Source organism: Bos mutus, chromosome 21 (assembly GCF_027580195.1).
Source record: "Bos mutus isolate GX-2022 chromosome 21, NWIPB_WYAK_1.1, whole genome shotgun sequence".
Taxonomy (NCBI): domain Eukaryota; kingdom Metazoa; phylum Chordata; class Mammalia; order Artiodactyla; family Bovidae; genus Bos; species Bos mutus.
The window spans coordinates 27,501,132-27,518,548 of NC_091637.1; the positions used below are offsets into that span (position 1 = coordinate 27,501,132).

At 45.1% G+C, this 17,417-nt stretch overlaps 1 protein-coding gene across 1 annotated transcript in view; it reads right to left on the bottom strand.

Annotated features, from left to right (window-relative positions):
* The window catches only part of ENTREP2 (endosomal transmembrane epsin interactor 2), a 241,340-nt gene that overhangs the window by 107,438 nt on the left and 116,485 nt on the right, over positions 1-17,417 (bottom strand). The window contains exon 2 of the mRNA XM_070358170.1: positions 13,732-13,788. Coding sequence (XP_070214271.1) covers positions 13,732-13,788 — 57 coding nt within the window. The remainder of the gene's footprint in view (positions 1-13,731; positions 13,789-17,417) is intronic.

Sequence of the window (17,417 nt, forward strand, 5' to 3'; positions counted from 1 at the left end):
ATAAACAAACAAAATTGTTTAGAAAATCAGGCCTAGGAAGTTCTAGAACAAATGGGAAACACTGCTGCTGCTGCTAAGTCACTTCAGTCGTGTCCGACTCTGTGCGACCCCATAGATGGCAGCCCACCAGGCTCCCCCATCCCTGGGATTCTCCAGGCAAGAACACTGGAGTGGGTTGCCATTTCCTTCTCCAATGCATGAAAGTGAAAAGTGAAAGTGAAGTCGCTCAGTCGTGTCTGACTCTTAGCGACCCCATGGACTGCAGTCTACCAGGCTCCTGCGCCCATGGGATTTTTCAGGCAAGAGTACTGGAGTGGGGTGCCATTGCCTTCTCCATACTACTGGACATCAACAGTAGCACAAATACTTTGGTAAAACCATTTGATGTTATTCCATGAAAATGAAAATACATCTCCTGACCAGTGCCTTCATGTCCAGGCCCGTACACCAGCAGAACCGTTGCCCATATATATTAGGAGATTGGTATTAAAACATTCACAGCAGCTCCATTCATAATAGCAAACAATTACGTCAATGCCCACTTGTCCACTAAAGGAGAACAGGCAAATACACTGTGACATGTTATATATTAACATGATAGAATACTGTACCATTAATTATCAAAATAATTCATCTAGAGCTGCACATGCAAACAGGGATGACCTTACAACCGCATGACTGAAACAAAGCAAGTCATAGATGAATACAGATTGTGATTCCACCTATGTAAAGTTCCCAGGTGGTGCTAGCGGTAAAGAACCTGACTGCCAATGCAGGTTAGACGTAAGAGATTTGGATTTGATCCCTGGGTCGGAAAGATCCCCAGGAGGAGGAAATAGTAACCATTCCAGTATTTTTGCCTGGAGAATCCCATGGACAGAGGAGCCTGCCTGGCAGGCTGCAGTCCATAACATCACAGAGTTGGACATGACTAAATGGAAGGAATGATGCTAAAGCTGAAACTGCTTTACTTTGGCCACCTCATGCGAAGAGCTGACTCATTGGAAAAGATTCGGATGCTGGGAGGGATTGGGGGCAGGAGGAGAAGGGGACAACAGAGGATGAGATGGCTGGATGGCATCACCGACTCGATGGACATGAGTTTGAGTGAACTCTAGGAATTGGTGATGGACAGGGAGACCTGGCGTGCTGCGATTCATGGGGTCGCAAAGAGTTGGACACGACTGAGCGACTGAACTGAACTGAACTGAAAGTGACTTAGCCCACATGCAAAGTTCAAAACCAAATAGCAATGATATACTATTTAGGAACATGCACATATAGGGCAAAAGAATGATGAATGTGGAATCCTTACTCTGAAGAGAAGCAGGAGATGAAATATGGGAGGCCCCAGCCCGGGCAACTCAGGTGTTTGATGTTCGCTACAGTTATGTTTCACAGTTTCCCTCACATTCTATTGCATGTGTCATAAATTCATGTTTAATTACATTTAATACATTTTATTTATTAATAAATCAATGTTAATATTTAATAAATATCTCACCATCTAAATGGAAAAATATTTTAAATCCAACTGCCAGTAGAATAAAAAAAAATAGCTGTCTACCTTTTAAATATTTGCATAAAGTAAACCACACTGAAAGCAGTATTTTTAGAAAAAACACAGCATAAAAATCAGGAGTACCAGCAAACATTTAAAAACAGAAAGATCAAAAGAATAACAAATAATTCACAAATAAATAAGAGATTTCACAATAAATAGTTTCCCTCATTTAAGCAGACTGATTTTATGAGTCATGCCTTAAAAAAAAACGTCACAGAGAAATTAAAGTAAAAATGAAGGGAAAGATATCAGGTAAATTTGATCAAAAGGAAAATAACTTTGGTGCTTCAATTTTAGATGAAGCAGAATTCAAGAAAATAAAACATTAAATTGGGACAAGACCAGTTTATATTAGCAGATGCTGTGATCCACAAATAACGAACACTAGTCCATTTAAGGGTATAAAATCCAAATAGAGTTAGAAGTGATGGAAATAAGAAGCTGACAGAGACAGAGCTGTAGTGGAGGATATTTATGTAGATCATGAAGTGAAAGGCTGTTTGTACATGAAGATGAGATGAGCCTGACAGTGGCTGGGTGAGGGGCAGGAGAGGCAGAACTCGGGGTATTTTTCAGTCGTGTCCCTGCATTTTTCAGTTTGCCACAGCACAGCGGGGGGCAAAAGGCACCACTGAGACCTGTGTTTGGTGATGATGCCACACATATAAGACAGGTAGACAATTTCTTCCTAAAGTCAATCTCCAAGTAATCAATGCAACTGATTTTTAAAAACTTCTGTTAGTCATTAGATAATACTGCCTATACAGTGCTATTTGAAATCAATAGCAATCCATTTTTCTTACCAATTGTTGAACCACATAAAGTGAAGAACAAAATAATTAAATTTGAAACCTCTAACTCTTCTCATTCCCAATCAGAATCTCTATGTCTTACTACAAATTGAAACCTACAGCAATTTGATTCAACACACATAAAAATCAGGGTAAAATATAGGTGTTCTAATATTACCATCACTTACTGTAACCACATAAAATTATTCAGGTATCAGAGATAAAGTCCATGAGTAATATTCCTCATTAAAAGAGACTGGACATTTGAAAGAAAATCTGATAACTAATAGCCTATGCGTAACAACTTTTTAAAGCTGGGTAAGTGGAGATACTTCCTCAGAATTGCATATTAAATTCACTTTCAATTAATGTGGTTCAGCGTTTTCTTCTTATGATTTGTATGCTTGGTAATACTTTTAAAATTAACTGTGCCTCTGACAGACACACCACATACTTCTAAGCCGCCGTAATTTTTCTAACACTGTATCTTTATAACAGTAATTGCCTTCTTTCTGAAAGAATATGCGTCTGAATGTAGTGACACTTCATTTATTACTTTTCTTATATTACAGCTACCTCAGCATATTAGATTTCTTTCCCCCTTAACGACTTTTTTCTATTAGGAGACCATGAAGACCCCCAGGGCAGAGTAAGTCCATTAAGGAGGAGGCACTTCAGAGGCAGCAGGAATTTCTAACATGGACATCAGACAGTTCTTGTCAAGAAGACATCTCGTCAAGATCAGGATATCTTCCATTTCCTGTGAACTACAGACGCTTTTTTAAAAATAATTTTTAAAATTTATTTATTTAGTTGTTTGTGGCTGTGCTGGGTCTTCACCGCTGTGCACGGCTTTTCTCTAGTTGCGGTCCATGGGCTTCTCATTGTGGTGGCTTCTCTTGTTGCAGAGTACAGGCTCTAGGTGAGCAGGCTTCAGCAGTTGTGGGGCTTAGTTGCCCCGTGGCATGTGGGATCTTCCTAGAGCAGGGATCGAACCCATGTTCCCTGTACTACAAGGAGGATTCTTAACCACTGGACCACCAGGAATGACTTCGCTGGTGGCTCAGATGGTAAACTGTCCGTCTACAATGAGGGAGACCCGGGTTCGATCCCTGGGTTGGGAAGATCCCTTGGAGAAGGAAATGGCAATCCACTCCAGTACTATTGCCTGGAAAATCCCATGGACAGAGGAGCCTGGTAGGCTACAGTCCATGGGGTTGCAAAGAGTCAGACATGACTGAGCGACTTCACGTTCACCTTCACGTTCACGGACCACCAGGGAAGGTCCTAGAATCTAAACTCTTTGAAGGCAAGACCATCACCTTGTGCTTGTGTCTGACTCCTTGCACAGTCCCCATGGATTGCACAAGGTATTTTACTGCAACCACAGGCGCTGAGCCTCATCACTGGATGGTTCTGTGACCTCCTATGTGCTGACAGCATTTCTTATGTGTCCCAGACAGACACGATAAGGAATCAGCTACAAGTCAGAATCAGCCCAAGGTGACACATAGAGAGGTCATCTCCTGAAGGTCACCATGAAAGACATAACCAAACCTCCACAGTGGGACACACTCTTCTGGAAATATCTTCAAACTGTGCTGGTCCAAAAGCTGGCCTCCTAAGTGTCTTACCATAATCAAGACATTGACCGTGGTCTGAGGCTCCAGCTACCTACAACTCCCCTCAAGAGATATTAACCACTGGATGTGGGTTACACTTCACTTCACTTCAGTCGCTCGTTCCTGTCCAACTCTTCGTGACCCCATGAACTGCAGCATGCCAGGCCTCCCCCCATCACCAACTCCCGGAGTCCACCCAAACCCATGTCCATCAAGTCGATGATGCCATCCAACCATCTCATCCTCTGTCATCCCCTTCTCCTCCTGCCCTCAATCTTTCCCAGCATCAGGGTCTTTTCCAATGAGTCACCTCTTCGCATTAGGTGGCCAAAGTATTGGAATTTCAGCTTCAACATCAGTCCTTCCAATGAACACCCAGGACTGATCTCCTTTAGAATGGACTGGCTGGATCTCCTTGCAGTCCAAGGGACTCTCAAGAGTCTTCTCCAACACCACAGTTCAAAAGCATCAATTCTTTGGCGCTCAGCTTTCTTCACAGTCCAACTCTCATATCCATAAATGACCACTGGAGAAACCATAGCCTTGACTAGACGGACCTTTCTTGGCACAGTAATGTCTCTGCTTTTTAATATGCTATCTAGGTTGGTCATAACTTTCCTTCCACGGAGTAAGCGTCTTTTAATTTCATGGCTGCAATCACCATCTGTAGTGATTTTGGAGCCCCAAAAAATAAAGTCTGACACTGTTTCCACTGTTTCCCCATCTATTTCCCATGAAGTATGATGGGACCAGATGCCATGATCTTCGTTTTCTGAATGTTGAGCTTTAAGCCAACTTTTTCACTCTCTTCTTTCACTTTCATCAAGAAGCTCTTTAGTTCTTATCCACTTTATGCCATAAGGGTGGTGTCATCTGCATATCTGAGGTTATTGATACTTCTCCTGGCAATCTTGATTCCAGCTTGTGCTTCTTCCAGCCCAGCACTTCTCATGATGTACTCTGCATAGAAGTTAAATAAGCAGGGAGACAATATACAGCCTTGACGTACTCCTGTTCCTACTTGGAACCAGTCTGTTGTTCCATGTCCAGTTCTAACTGTTGCTTCCTTACCTGCATACAGGTTTCTCAGGAGGCAGGTCAGGTGGTCTGGTATTCCCATCTCTTTCAGAATTTTCCACAGTTGATTGTGATCCACACAGTCAAAGGCTTTGGCATAGTCAATAAAGCAAAAATAGATGTTTTTCTAGAACTCTCCTGCTTTTTTGATGATCCAGTGGATGTTGGCAATTTGATCTCTGGTTCCTCTGCCTTTTCTAAATCTAGCTTGAACATCTGGAAGTTCATGGTTCATGTATTGCTGAAGCCTGGCTTGGAGAATTTTGAGCATTACTTTACTAGCGTGTGAGATGAGTGCAATTGTGCAGTAGTTTGAGCACTCTTTGGCATTGGGGTGGCAAAGCTTTATTACATTTTTAATAAAGAATGTGTCTGATGCATTTCTCCAAGGAAGACGTACAGATGGCCAATAGGTGCATAAAAAGATGGTTAACATTGCTAACTATTAGAGAAATGCAAATCAAAACTGCAATGAGGTATCACTGCACATCAGTCAGAATGGTCGTCACTAAAAAGTCTACAAATAACAAACGCTGGAGAGGGTGTGGAGAAAAGGGAACCTTCTTACACTGCTGGTGGGAATGCAAATTGCTGCAGCCACTATGGAGAACAGTATGGAGATTCTTTAAAAAGCTAAAAATAGAGCTACCATATGATCGGGCAATCCCATTCCTGGGCAAATATCTAGACAAACTATAATTCGAAAAATACATGTGCCTTAATGTTCATAGCAGCACTATTTACAATAGTCAACACATAGAAGCAATCTAAGTGCCCATTAACAGATGAATTGATAAAGAAGATGTGGTATATACACAATGGAATATTACTTGGCCATTTAAAAGAATGAAATAATGCCATTTGCAGCAACATGGATACAACTAGAGATTATCATGCTAAATGAAGTAAGTCAGACAGAGAAAGATGGTATCACCACATGGTATCACCTATATGTGGAATCTAAAATAGGACACAAATGAAACTTCCTACAGAATAAAAAGAGACTCACCGACATAGAGAACAGACTTGTGGTTGCTAAGGGGCAGGACCATAGGGGAGAGAAGGATTGGGAGTTTGGGATTAGCAGATGCAAACTATTATATCTAGAATGGATAACAACAAGGTCCTACTGTATAGTACAGGGAACTATATTCTATTAATATATCCTGTGGTAAACCATAATGAAAAAAAAAAAAGAACGTGTCTGATGGATCAAAATAATTTACACTAGAAAGTGATTTCAGGCAAATATGGGCACAATAAAGGACAGAAATGGTACGGACCTAACAGAAGCAGAAGATATTAAGAAGAGATGGCAAAAATACATGAGAACTATACAAAAAAAGATCTTAATGACCCAGATAACCATGATGGTATGATCACTCACCTAGAGCCAGACAACCTGGAGTGTGAAGTCAAGTGGGACTTAGGAAGCATCACTACAAACAAAGCTAGTGGAGGTGATGGAATTCCAGTTGAGTTATTTAGAATCCTAGAAGATGATGCTGTTTAAGTGCTACACTCAATATGCCAGCAAATTTGGAAAACTCAGAAGTGGCCACAGAACTGGAAAAGGTAAGTTTCCATTCCAATCCCAAAGAAAGGCAATGCCAAAGAATGCTCAAACTACCACACAATTGCACTCATCTCACATGCTAGCAAAGTAATGCTCAAAATTCTCCAAGCCAGGCTTCAACAGTACATGAACCAAGAACTTCCAGATGTTCAAGCTGGATTTAGAAAAGGCAGAGGAAACCAGAGATCAAATTGCCAACACCCAGTGGATCAGAGAAAAAGTAAGAAAATTCCAGGAAAACATCTACTTCTGCTTCATTGACTACGCTAAAGCCTTTGACTGTGTGGATCACAACAAACTGTGGAAAATTCTTCAAGAGATGGGAATACTAGACCACCTTCACTGCCTCCTGAAAAATTTATATGCAGGCCAAGAAGCAACAGTTAGAACCGGACATGGAACAACGGACTGGTTCAAAACTGGGAAAGTACGTCAAGACTGTATATTGAGAAAAAAAGAAAGATAAAGAAAGAAAAAAAGACTGTATATTGTCACCCTGCTTATCTTATATTTGCAGAGTACATCATGCAAAATGCCAGGCTGGATGAATCACAAGCTGGAATCAAGATTGCCAGGAGAAATATCAATTACCTCAGATATGCAGATGATACCACCCTTAATGGCAGAAAGCAAAGAGGAACTAAAGAGCCTTGTGATGAAAGTGAAAGAAGAGAGTGAAAAGGCTGGCTTAAAACTCAACATTCAAAAAACGAAGATCATGGCATCCAGTCCCATCTGTTCAGTTCAGTTCAGTCGCTCAGTCGTGTCCGACTCTTTGCGACCCCATGGACTGCAGTACACCAGGCTTCCCTTCTATCACCAACTCCTGGAGCTTGCTCAAACTCAGGTCCATCGAGTTGGTGATGCAATCCAACCATCTCCTCCTCTGTCGTGCCCTTCTCCTCCTGCTTCAATCTTTCCCAGCATCAGGATCTTTTCCAATGAATCAGTTCTGCACATCAGGGGGCCAAAGTATTGAGTATTCAGGACTGATTTCCTTTAGGACTGAGTGGTTGGACCTCCTTGCAGTCCAAGGGACTCTCAAGAGTCTTCTCCAACACGACAGTCCCATCACTTTATGGCAAATAAATGGGGAAACCATGAAAACAGTGAGAGACTTTACTTTCTTGGGCTTGGAATATTAAAAAGCAGAGACATTACTTTGCCGACAAAGGTCCATCTAGTCAAAGCTATGGTTATTCCAGTAGTCATGTATGGATGTGAGAGTTGGACCATAAGAAAGCTGACCACTGAAGAATTAATGCTTTTGAACTGTGGTGTTGGAGAAGACTCTTGGTCTCATGATCTCAACTTGAGAGTTCCTTGGACTGCAAGGAAATCAAACCAGTCATCCTAAAGGAAATCAGTCCTGAATATTCACTGGAAGAACTGATTGTAAAGCTGAAGCTCCAATACTTTGGCCACCTGATGCAAAGAACTGACTCATTGGAAAAGACCCTGATTCTGGGAAAGAATGAAGGCAGGAGGAGAAGGGTATGACAGTGGGTGAGATGGTTGGATGGCCTCACTGACTTGATGGACATGAGTTTGAGCAAGCTCTGGGAGTTGGTGATGGACAGGGAAGCCTGGTGTGCTGTAGTCCATGGGGTCGCAAAAAGTTGGACACAACTGAGTGACTGAACTGAACTTAAGAAGTGATTTAAACAAATGTCATGTTTTAATAAAAATGATTTTTTGCAATGACCATTTCTAATTTCACTTGGCCTTGAGTGGTTTCATTATGTTATAATTTAATTAGTTCATTTCAGTCTCAGCTTTCTGGTTAGACTTATCTTCCCCTGATTAAATTTAATACCATCAATAAATTTAAAGACAAGTGTGCTAGTCTATTTTCATAAACAAGATGGGGGCTTTAGATTCTTCAGCTGCTTTATTAGCAGAGTAAGATACTGCCTCATAAATATGGGTATACCCTACTTCCTCTTGTCCTCAGCACCAACGAATGAAGCCTTCATCTTTAATGTGATTGAGCAAAATACATTCTCCGGACTGTATTCAAAAGGCCATGATCTTGACTGTGAGAAAGCCCCAAAGTGGATTTATAGCGAATTTTCTGAATAAATGATGACTCTAAACACATTTATATTAAACACGTTAACCTTTAACTCATCTACATTTTTAAATAGCATATTAAAGTTGTATTTGTGCTCAATTCAATGGGCTTGAAAGAAAGCCCTACAGGCTTCCTATAAATTCATATTAAAGGTTAAAGTGATTCATACATTTTTTTCCCCACAAAATATGACCAAACATACAAATCTGCAGTGAGCCCAGGACTGAATTTCTGATGGGCACAGCAGGAAATACTGTTCCTAGTATAAAAATTGAAAGATGCTTTAAAAAAGAAGTTAACATATTTTAAGCTTTCCTTCACTGGAAATGATCACCATAGCAATGAAGAGAGAGAGAGAAACCCTCATGCCGGCTGAAGCTCATTCATCATCCACTTCCAATTCCTTGGTATTTGCATGTTTCGAGACAAGCCGTGGGGCCAGAGCAGTGTCCGAGCAGACAGGCTCACAGAGCTCCTGGAGGCTCTACCTCTCGGACTGAACCCTAATCTAGTAATACACATTCCTACTGGGGCTGAAACAATTTAGCAATAAAGCTAAATCATTATCAGAGTAGACTAAAAAGCTAGATTCCTCAACCACTGTAACATAAAATGTAAACAGTACTAAACACATATTCCTACAGATTATTAGTTTTCAAAATATGTCTAATTTACTTTAAGAACTGTACTGAAGTGCAATTTGTTAATTATAAAAACAAATTCTAAAAATGTTTTTAACCCATGGTTATTAGCTTCTCAATAGTATTAGTTATTACAAGCAAACTAGTGGTCAGGTCAATACTACCCACTCAAGCTCTTTTTTATTAAGTATATAGCATTCCCCTTTTATCTGAAATAAATACATCTCAAGACCTCAGGTAGACACCTGATATGGCAGACAGTACCAAATCCTATATATAACACTATGCCTGCATGTGTGCTAATTCACTTCAGTTGTGTCTGACTCTTTGCGACCCCATGGACTATAGCCCTCCAGGCTCCTCTGTCCATGGGATTCTCCAGGCAAGACTACTGGAGTGGGTTGTCATGCCCTCCTCCAGGGGATCTTCCTGGTCTAGGGATCGAATCTGCCTGCACTGCAGGCGGATTCTTTACCACTGAGCCACCAGGGAAGCCCATATATCACTATACACTTGTAATAAAGCTTACTTTAAAAGTCAAGCATGATAAAAAAAAAAAAAAAGTCAAGCATGGTAAGAGGTTAACAGTAATAACTAATAATAAAATGGAATAATTATATTAATGTACTATAATAAAATTTATGTGAGTGTGGTCTCTCTTGAATGTCTTACTGTACAAATTTAATGCCTTTTCCTTCTTAACTAAGCACTCATCATGCACTGTGGCCATAACTTCTGCAGTTTGAGGTGTGATAGCAAAAGTAGCATGAATTTCTCTTTCCTTCTTCACAATTTCACAGATAGAATATGATCTGTTCTTACTGTGGATCTTGGCAAATTTGGCAGACGCTTTTTCTTTCCTTAAGAAGTCTAGCACTTTTACCTTTTCACTTGAAAGAAGCAATTTATGGTTTCTCTCTGGAGTATCCAATTGTTGGCATCACTACTCTTGAGCTTTGGGACCATCATTAAGTAAAATGGTCACTGCTCCAGGGTCACTGGAACACATACTATGACAGTCCATATGATAACCCAGACAGCTGCAGAGCGATGGACAGGCGAGACTGGCTGGACAAACGGAAGATTCACATCCCAAGGACAAGGCTCGGGATTTCATCACCATAGTCAGAACAGCTTGAAATTGAAACTTCTGAATTGTTTCCTTCTGGAATCTAATATCTTTGACTGCAATTGAGGATGGGTAATTGAAACCATGTAAAGAAGGACAGTGGATGGGGGTGGGAAGGGGGGGCTCCTATAATTCTTGTGATTATGTATGAAACTGTTTCCAGTATTAATAATATAAGCAATCACAAGACATATCACTGAATCTCTGAAAAAATGAGCTAATCAGAGCTATATAATCTGAATCGTAATTGGCATCTAGCACAATGAGAAACCTTTTATGGTTTGATGTAAGGAAGACAATTATCTCAATCATAGGAGACACTCATCACATTGAAAAAAACGAATGTGGAAAAAAGCCATGTGAACACACACACACACACAACTGGTGAAGTGCCTGTGAGGCTTCAGCATTTGGAAAAGGCTCCCAGAAGATGCAATGGCAGAAAGTCACAACATCTTCCTCTCCCTGCATAACAGGCACCAGCTGGGAAGGGTGGATTCCTTCCCACCCCATCAGCCAGCCTGCTGCCCCCGCCCAGCCTTTTCCCCAATAGAAACCCCCTACCCTCCGCAGCACATCAGTTACTCCAGGGGCTGGCTGGAGGGCAGAAGAAGGGTAAGCAGATTATTACCTTTGTGGTGATGGATGGAAACTAGGCTGTTGGTGACTGGCACACTGCAATGTACATGGAAGTACAAATATAAAGTTCACATGAAACATATGATACTATAAACCAATGTCACCTTGATAAAAATAAATCTTAAAAAAATGAATCATTTAAATCAAGACTTCAGGATTTTTGAGCTGAGACTCTAGGCAAGGCACTTACCTTTCTAAGTCTTCCTTTTTTTTCTGGAAGATGGGGATAAAAACAGTGTATTGTACTCACAGGGACACTGTGTGGACAGGCTCGGGTATCCCTCCCATGCAGGGCTTAGCACGTAGGCAATGTCTGGTACGTGGTCCCTGTTAACTGTATTTTAAGGATGGGCCCTACATGTCGTGGAGCACAATGCGGGGCTTTGATTCAGACGCTTGGAGGAGGGGAACCCCCACATCCTGGGGGGACGGAGGGCTTCCAGGGGGCAGCAATAAGTGAGCCCTAGTGAGTGGCCGGGCAGAGGCCAGAGGGGTCTGGGAGGAAGTGTCAGTTAGGGGCCAACAACACATAGGAAGCCCAGAGGGTCCAGGTGAGGCTGGGCAGGGAGGAGGGCTAAGATCACGTCAATGCTCATGGTTCAGAGAGTGAGTTTTTTTGCTAATAAATCAAGAGATTTCATCGCCCTGGTCAACAGATAGACGAATGTTCTTATAGCAGAGACAGTACGCTCTCCATCAAGACTCTGCCCTCCCTCCATGACGCAGGTGCCTCTGGGAGGAACCTGTCCAGGGAGGGACCATCTTTTCCAGCTTCCTCCCCAGCCAGATGTCCCCTGGGCTCTGTGACAAGCCTCCCCTCCCCCGCCACACCCCCATGGTGTGCCATGCAAGTATGAGTGTCCCTTTTAGGCTAAGGAAGTCAAGAAGCACATGGTTCTCCGCAATCCTCTCCCCTTCACTGAAATGCAGGGGACTCCATAGGTCTGGAGAGTGTAGGACCCCTGGCAGAAGCAAGTGGGATCTCTGAATCACTGTGTGGGAGGAACAACCTGCTGCTTGGGAGGCCCTTCTGGACAGGAGCAGGAGGCAGATGTGCATGGCATTAAGACACTGAAAGTCTGGGGTCTGTGACAGCAGTTGGTACCACCCTAATCCAATCCCTTACATCCTTGAGTTGGTGAAGCAGTCAAACTAGGGGCGTCTTCCTTCCTCCTCAGCTACCTGGAGAGCAGCTAGACTCACAAGGCTGTGGAGCCAGCATCTGGAAGGTTCAGCTGTGGCTGCTCCCACTAGGGCTGCCCTCCTGGTATGAGGCCCCCAGACCCACCCTATTGCTACTGACCTGCCCCCAGGTCATACCCCAGCCATCTGCACACAGAGTCCTGACCACTCAGGAGCCCCCAGCACATGCATCCTTCACGGTGAGATGCCCAGTCCTGTGAGAAGCTCTGTCTCCAGGCTGGGCTGGGGCGGGCATGAGGGTGGTGATGGGGTGGGATGGGCCTTCCTCCCATCCCCCATGCCCACCTGAAGGAGGTCACCTTTCCTCTGTTCAGAGGCCAGGCGGAGGGTTTGCTCTGTTCATACAGTGGGGACTGGTCAGAAGGGCTGGGTAGGCTGTCCCTGTGTCCCTGAAGGGGACCCACAGCACGGCCCCCTGACCCAGTGTCTGCCGCCACCTCCCTTTGCACAAAAGCATTAGCATCTTGATATACAAGCTGAGACTGATTTGAAAATAATCCGGCAACAGGCCTGGATAAAACAGGACCCGTCATTGTTGATGCTGTTGAGATGGACTGGGGTACACATATCTGAAAATGCCAAAATAAAAATTTAAAGAAAATTTCTCGATATTCTGTAGGAGAGGAGGTCCCCAGAAGGAAAGCACCCCTCCCTCCCAATGCCTTTTCAGGATGTGATTAATGGTTCCTCTCACGGAGGAGGAGGTGTTTACAAAGACAAGATTTGTGGGCTTTTTTCCTATTTCCATTAATATTTAGTACATGTCATTATCTCCAAGTCTAATCACTTAAAGAAGAGATTTTAAATAATTGATTACTACAAAAGAGGAGGCCGTCTTTTTCATGATCCATCAAAAGCCGGAAAACCTCTTTGCTTAGTCCTGATGTGGACATATAAATACATTAATGCACACGACGTGAAGCACACACACACACAGATCAATAGACACAAATTGGCTCTGGGTACTTTTCAGAGGGAAAAACCATCATCCTTGTCCCACCTCTGGTGTAGCACGCCCCCTCCCCAGCACAAGGCCCCAGCCCCCTTGAGACAGGGCTCCAGGGGCACCTCTTTCTTCCTTCTTTCTTTCAAAGAAACACCTATGCAAATAAATATGATCACCATGCAGAGTTTCACAATCACCAAGACATGCAGAAAGGTAACATTTCTGGAACTCGGATGAGCTACACCTGGCCATGTGATCACACCCATGTGTGTGAGCATGTTTACCTGTTTACAGACAACACCTGTGTCCACACTCTTTAAAATGCCCGTGTTGGTGACATGTCCTCCAAGAGGGCACGACCACACGGACATGAGTGAGGACCTGCAGAGGCGGGAGACCGGCTGGCGGGAGGCCGATGCCTTAAAAGCACTCATGGCTCCAGGGCCACACGAGACAAGGTGCCACTTACCACAAGGGACAGGGGCCGCTTCCAGGAGACGACACCGATGAGGCCTGACAGCAGCACCTGGAAGAGAGAGCAGGCCGTGAGGAGCTGCCAGGACTTATCTGGAGCACAGCGCGAGCAGAGTGGTCATGGTGGAGGGTTCGTCCCTCCTACAGTCACACCTGAGGCCACCGCTCAGGGCTTGAGGTGACTGGCTCACAGGGACGTCGAGAGCAGACAGGCTTTCTGATTGAGCCTCCACAGCCTTCTCCCCAAGTCCTGAGAGACACGTGCCGTTTGATTCAGCATCACACAGAGCACCGGACACACTGCTTTGGGGACGGTGGTGATGTCCCCACTCTCTGGTCACCTGCCACCTGCATGCAAACCCACAGGCCCCCTCTGCCCTCCCTCACCTGGGCCCCTGCCCCTGCAGGGGCCTCCTCTTCACTCCCACCCACCAAGGAGACTCCCAAACTTCTCACCCTGGCTCTGAGCTGCCTGCTCCTGGCCCCGCCCGTTCTCTGGCCCCCAGACCCACCAAGCATGTCCCCCCAGCACATCCCCCGCAGCACCCCATCCACCCAGGCTCCCCTATGTCTGCTGCCTTCAGGAGAACCATCCTCGGCTCCTGGCCCACCTTTCTCCTGGGCTGCCGCCCCAGGCCCCCATTAGACCCACGCTCCCTGCTGTCCACATTCCCAGTCTCCTTATGTCCAGGAAAGGCCACCAGATCACGGAGACACAGCTGCTCCTCACCCACTGCAATCTGCCTTCAGGGGGGTCACCAAATGGGAGAGATGGGCCGTCGCTCCTTGACTTTCCATGGAGGGCCTGGGCCAGGCTGGAGCGGCCAGGCTGCACTTGCCCCCTAGAATTCCAAAAGGACTGAGCCCCAGGCTCGGAGGAGAACACGCAACTGAATGGACCCACAAGGTCCCATTGTTAACAGAGCCCAGTTCACCCCTGGGACCTCGGCACAGAGCAGAACCAAGTCTCACGTCCAGTAGCCTCCAGCTATCCACCGAGAGCCACACTGGTCTCAGACGTCCAGCAACACCCAGACCAGTGGTCTCACATGAAAAACATTAAACCTTAACCACACACACAGATAAAGATGAACTAAAGAGCTTCAGCGTGTGCTGCTCCCAAGCCTGTCATATCTGCCTCCTCTCTGCAGTGCACACACCGCTTCCACATACAGCCGATGCTGCAAACATTACCGACAGCCGTGTTCCCACCTCTGAACTTCCTCACTCCATGATGCCCCAGCCCATCCCCCTCCATCACAGAACTGCTGGCTGCTGTCTCCTAGGCTCTCTCAGGGCAGGTTTCCATCACGCCTCTCCACGCACCTCTGAAGCCGCTCACTTCCCTTCTCATCCCACATTCCACCTCTCAGAACCTGCTCTGGTGCCCAATGCGTCCTTCCTCCATGGACACACAACTCCCCCAGGTCATGTTCCGATGGTAAGCTGGCATTCCTCCTAAGGACATGCTGCTGAGACTCACTGTCACTCCGTGCCCAAGAGCACAGACCCTGACCTCTCGTCTCCACCTCCAACCTTTTTCTGGAGGGTCCACATTTCTGCCAACCCCGCCATCCGCATCTGAGCCATGGTGTGTTTAGGACCCGCTATCCTGAGGCTGGGTCTGCTCTTCCTCTCAACACCTCTCCCCTCTGCCTGCGCTGGCCCTCAGGATTCACCTACCTGGATGGGGGCACTCCGCCACTTACCTACCTCTGCCCCCCACTCACTGGAGCCTTGCTGGATGTCTCCACCAGGTGCACGTCACCTTCCTGGCTGGACCTGATAATCCCACATAGTCCGGTCCCTGATTCCCCACAATCACTGCCCAGAGGGACTCTCCACTCCTGTCCTGGCCATTGTGGGCACCAAAGTCACAGCATTTCTCAAAGGGAACCCCTACGGGCTATCTCCCCTCCACACTCAGCACTCCCCTCCTGTCACTGGCCCCCTGCCTCAGCCCCACCCCTTTCTCTTCCCTCTGACGACGGCCAAGCTCTGGGGGCCCAGCTCTGACCCCACCATTCCCCCCAGGATGGGACCTCCAGAGTGCCCTCTGTTTGCCCTTCATGACGATACTGGCTGTGCCCAGACTGAGCCTGTAGGGAGGCTGAATGTTCTCCAACCATCTCCCAGAAGATGTCCACTTAAGCTCTGCCTTCTTCCCATTCTAATAGACAAAATCTCACCCATCCTCTGAGACACAGCCCAATACCTCTTCACCCAGGAAGGGCCCAGGAATTCAAGTGAACCTAGGGGCCCCACTGAACTCTCCAACCACCCAAGACCTCTCAAGACCTCTCTGATATGCGAAGACAGAATCTTCTAAGGTGAAGCTGCCAAAACTATCAAATCTCTACAGTGACCAGCCCACTTAAAACAAGGATGTTACCACCTTCCAAAGAGCAAGGGTTTCTAAACACAAAGGAAATTAATAGCACTTATCTTAGGCCACAGTAAAAAATTCTCAGCTTTTCCTATCTTCATCATGAAGTCACTTATTCATTTTTTGGGCTGTGCCAGGTCATGGCTGCAGCAATGGGGGTCTTTGTTGCAATATGCGAACTCTTAGCTGTGGCATGAGGGGTCTGGTTTCCTAATCAGGAATCAAACTTGGGTCCCCTGCATCTGAAGCACTGAGTCTTAGACACTGGACCACCAGAATTCCCCGTAGTGAAGTTATCATTCTCAAAAATATACTCAAATAATTTTACTTCCAACAAACATGGACAATTTGGCTTACTGAGTATAATTTACATTTCTGAATGTCATTAGTAACTATAATTAGGAATGGATCCAAGCCCCTATACAAAGGCAAAGAATAAAACCACCACACGCAGTGAGGCAGGCGGATGCTGACTTTGTGTAATGCCGTCCCCTTGAGTGTAAGTAAGGTGTGCTATCCCCTGACCCTCCCCAGGGATTGCATCCTGACATAATGTTGCCCTGGTAACACCCTGACTGCAGCCTTGTGGGACCCTGGCCAGGTGATCCTGCTAAGCCATGTCCAGATTCCTGACCCTAGAGATCTGTGAGGTGATAAATGGGTGTCATGTTAAGTTGTGAAGTTTGCGGTAATTTGCTCTGCAGAAGAAAATGAATTGTTATTGACTGATTGTCTGTGTCTCCCCAAACCCGTACTGTCAAGTCCTAACCCACAAGGTGCTGGTACCTGGAGGTAGGACCTTCAGGAGGTGATCAGGGTTAGACTGGGGCCTCATGATGGCACAGCAGGATTATAGGAAGAGAAGGAAAGGATCTCTCTCCACATGTACGTACTGTGGAAAGGCCACATGAGGCACAGAGAAGTGAACTGTCTACAAGCCAGGAAGAGGGCCTGCCCTCCACAGAACCTGCCCACAGCAGTATCTTGATCACTGACTTCCCAACTCCAGAACTACAGGAAAATACATTTCTGTTTAGTTGACCCAGTCTATGATATTTTTTATTTAATTTTTGTTTTATGTTGAGGCATAGCTGATTTTGGAGAAGGAAATGGCAATCCACAACAGTATTATTGCCTGGGAAATCCCATGGACTGAGGAGCCTGGTGGGATACAGTCACTGGGGTCACAAAGAGTCGGACACAACTGAAGCGACTAAAACAATGAAACATAGTTGATTTACAATATTATGTTAGTTTCAGGTATACAACAAAGTGATTTAATTATACATATACAC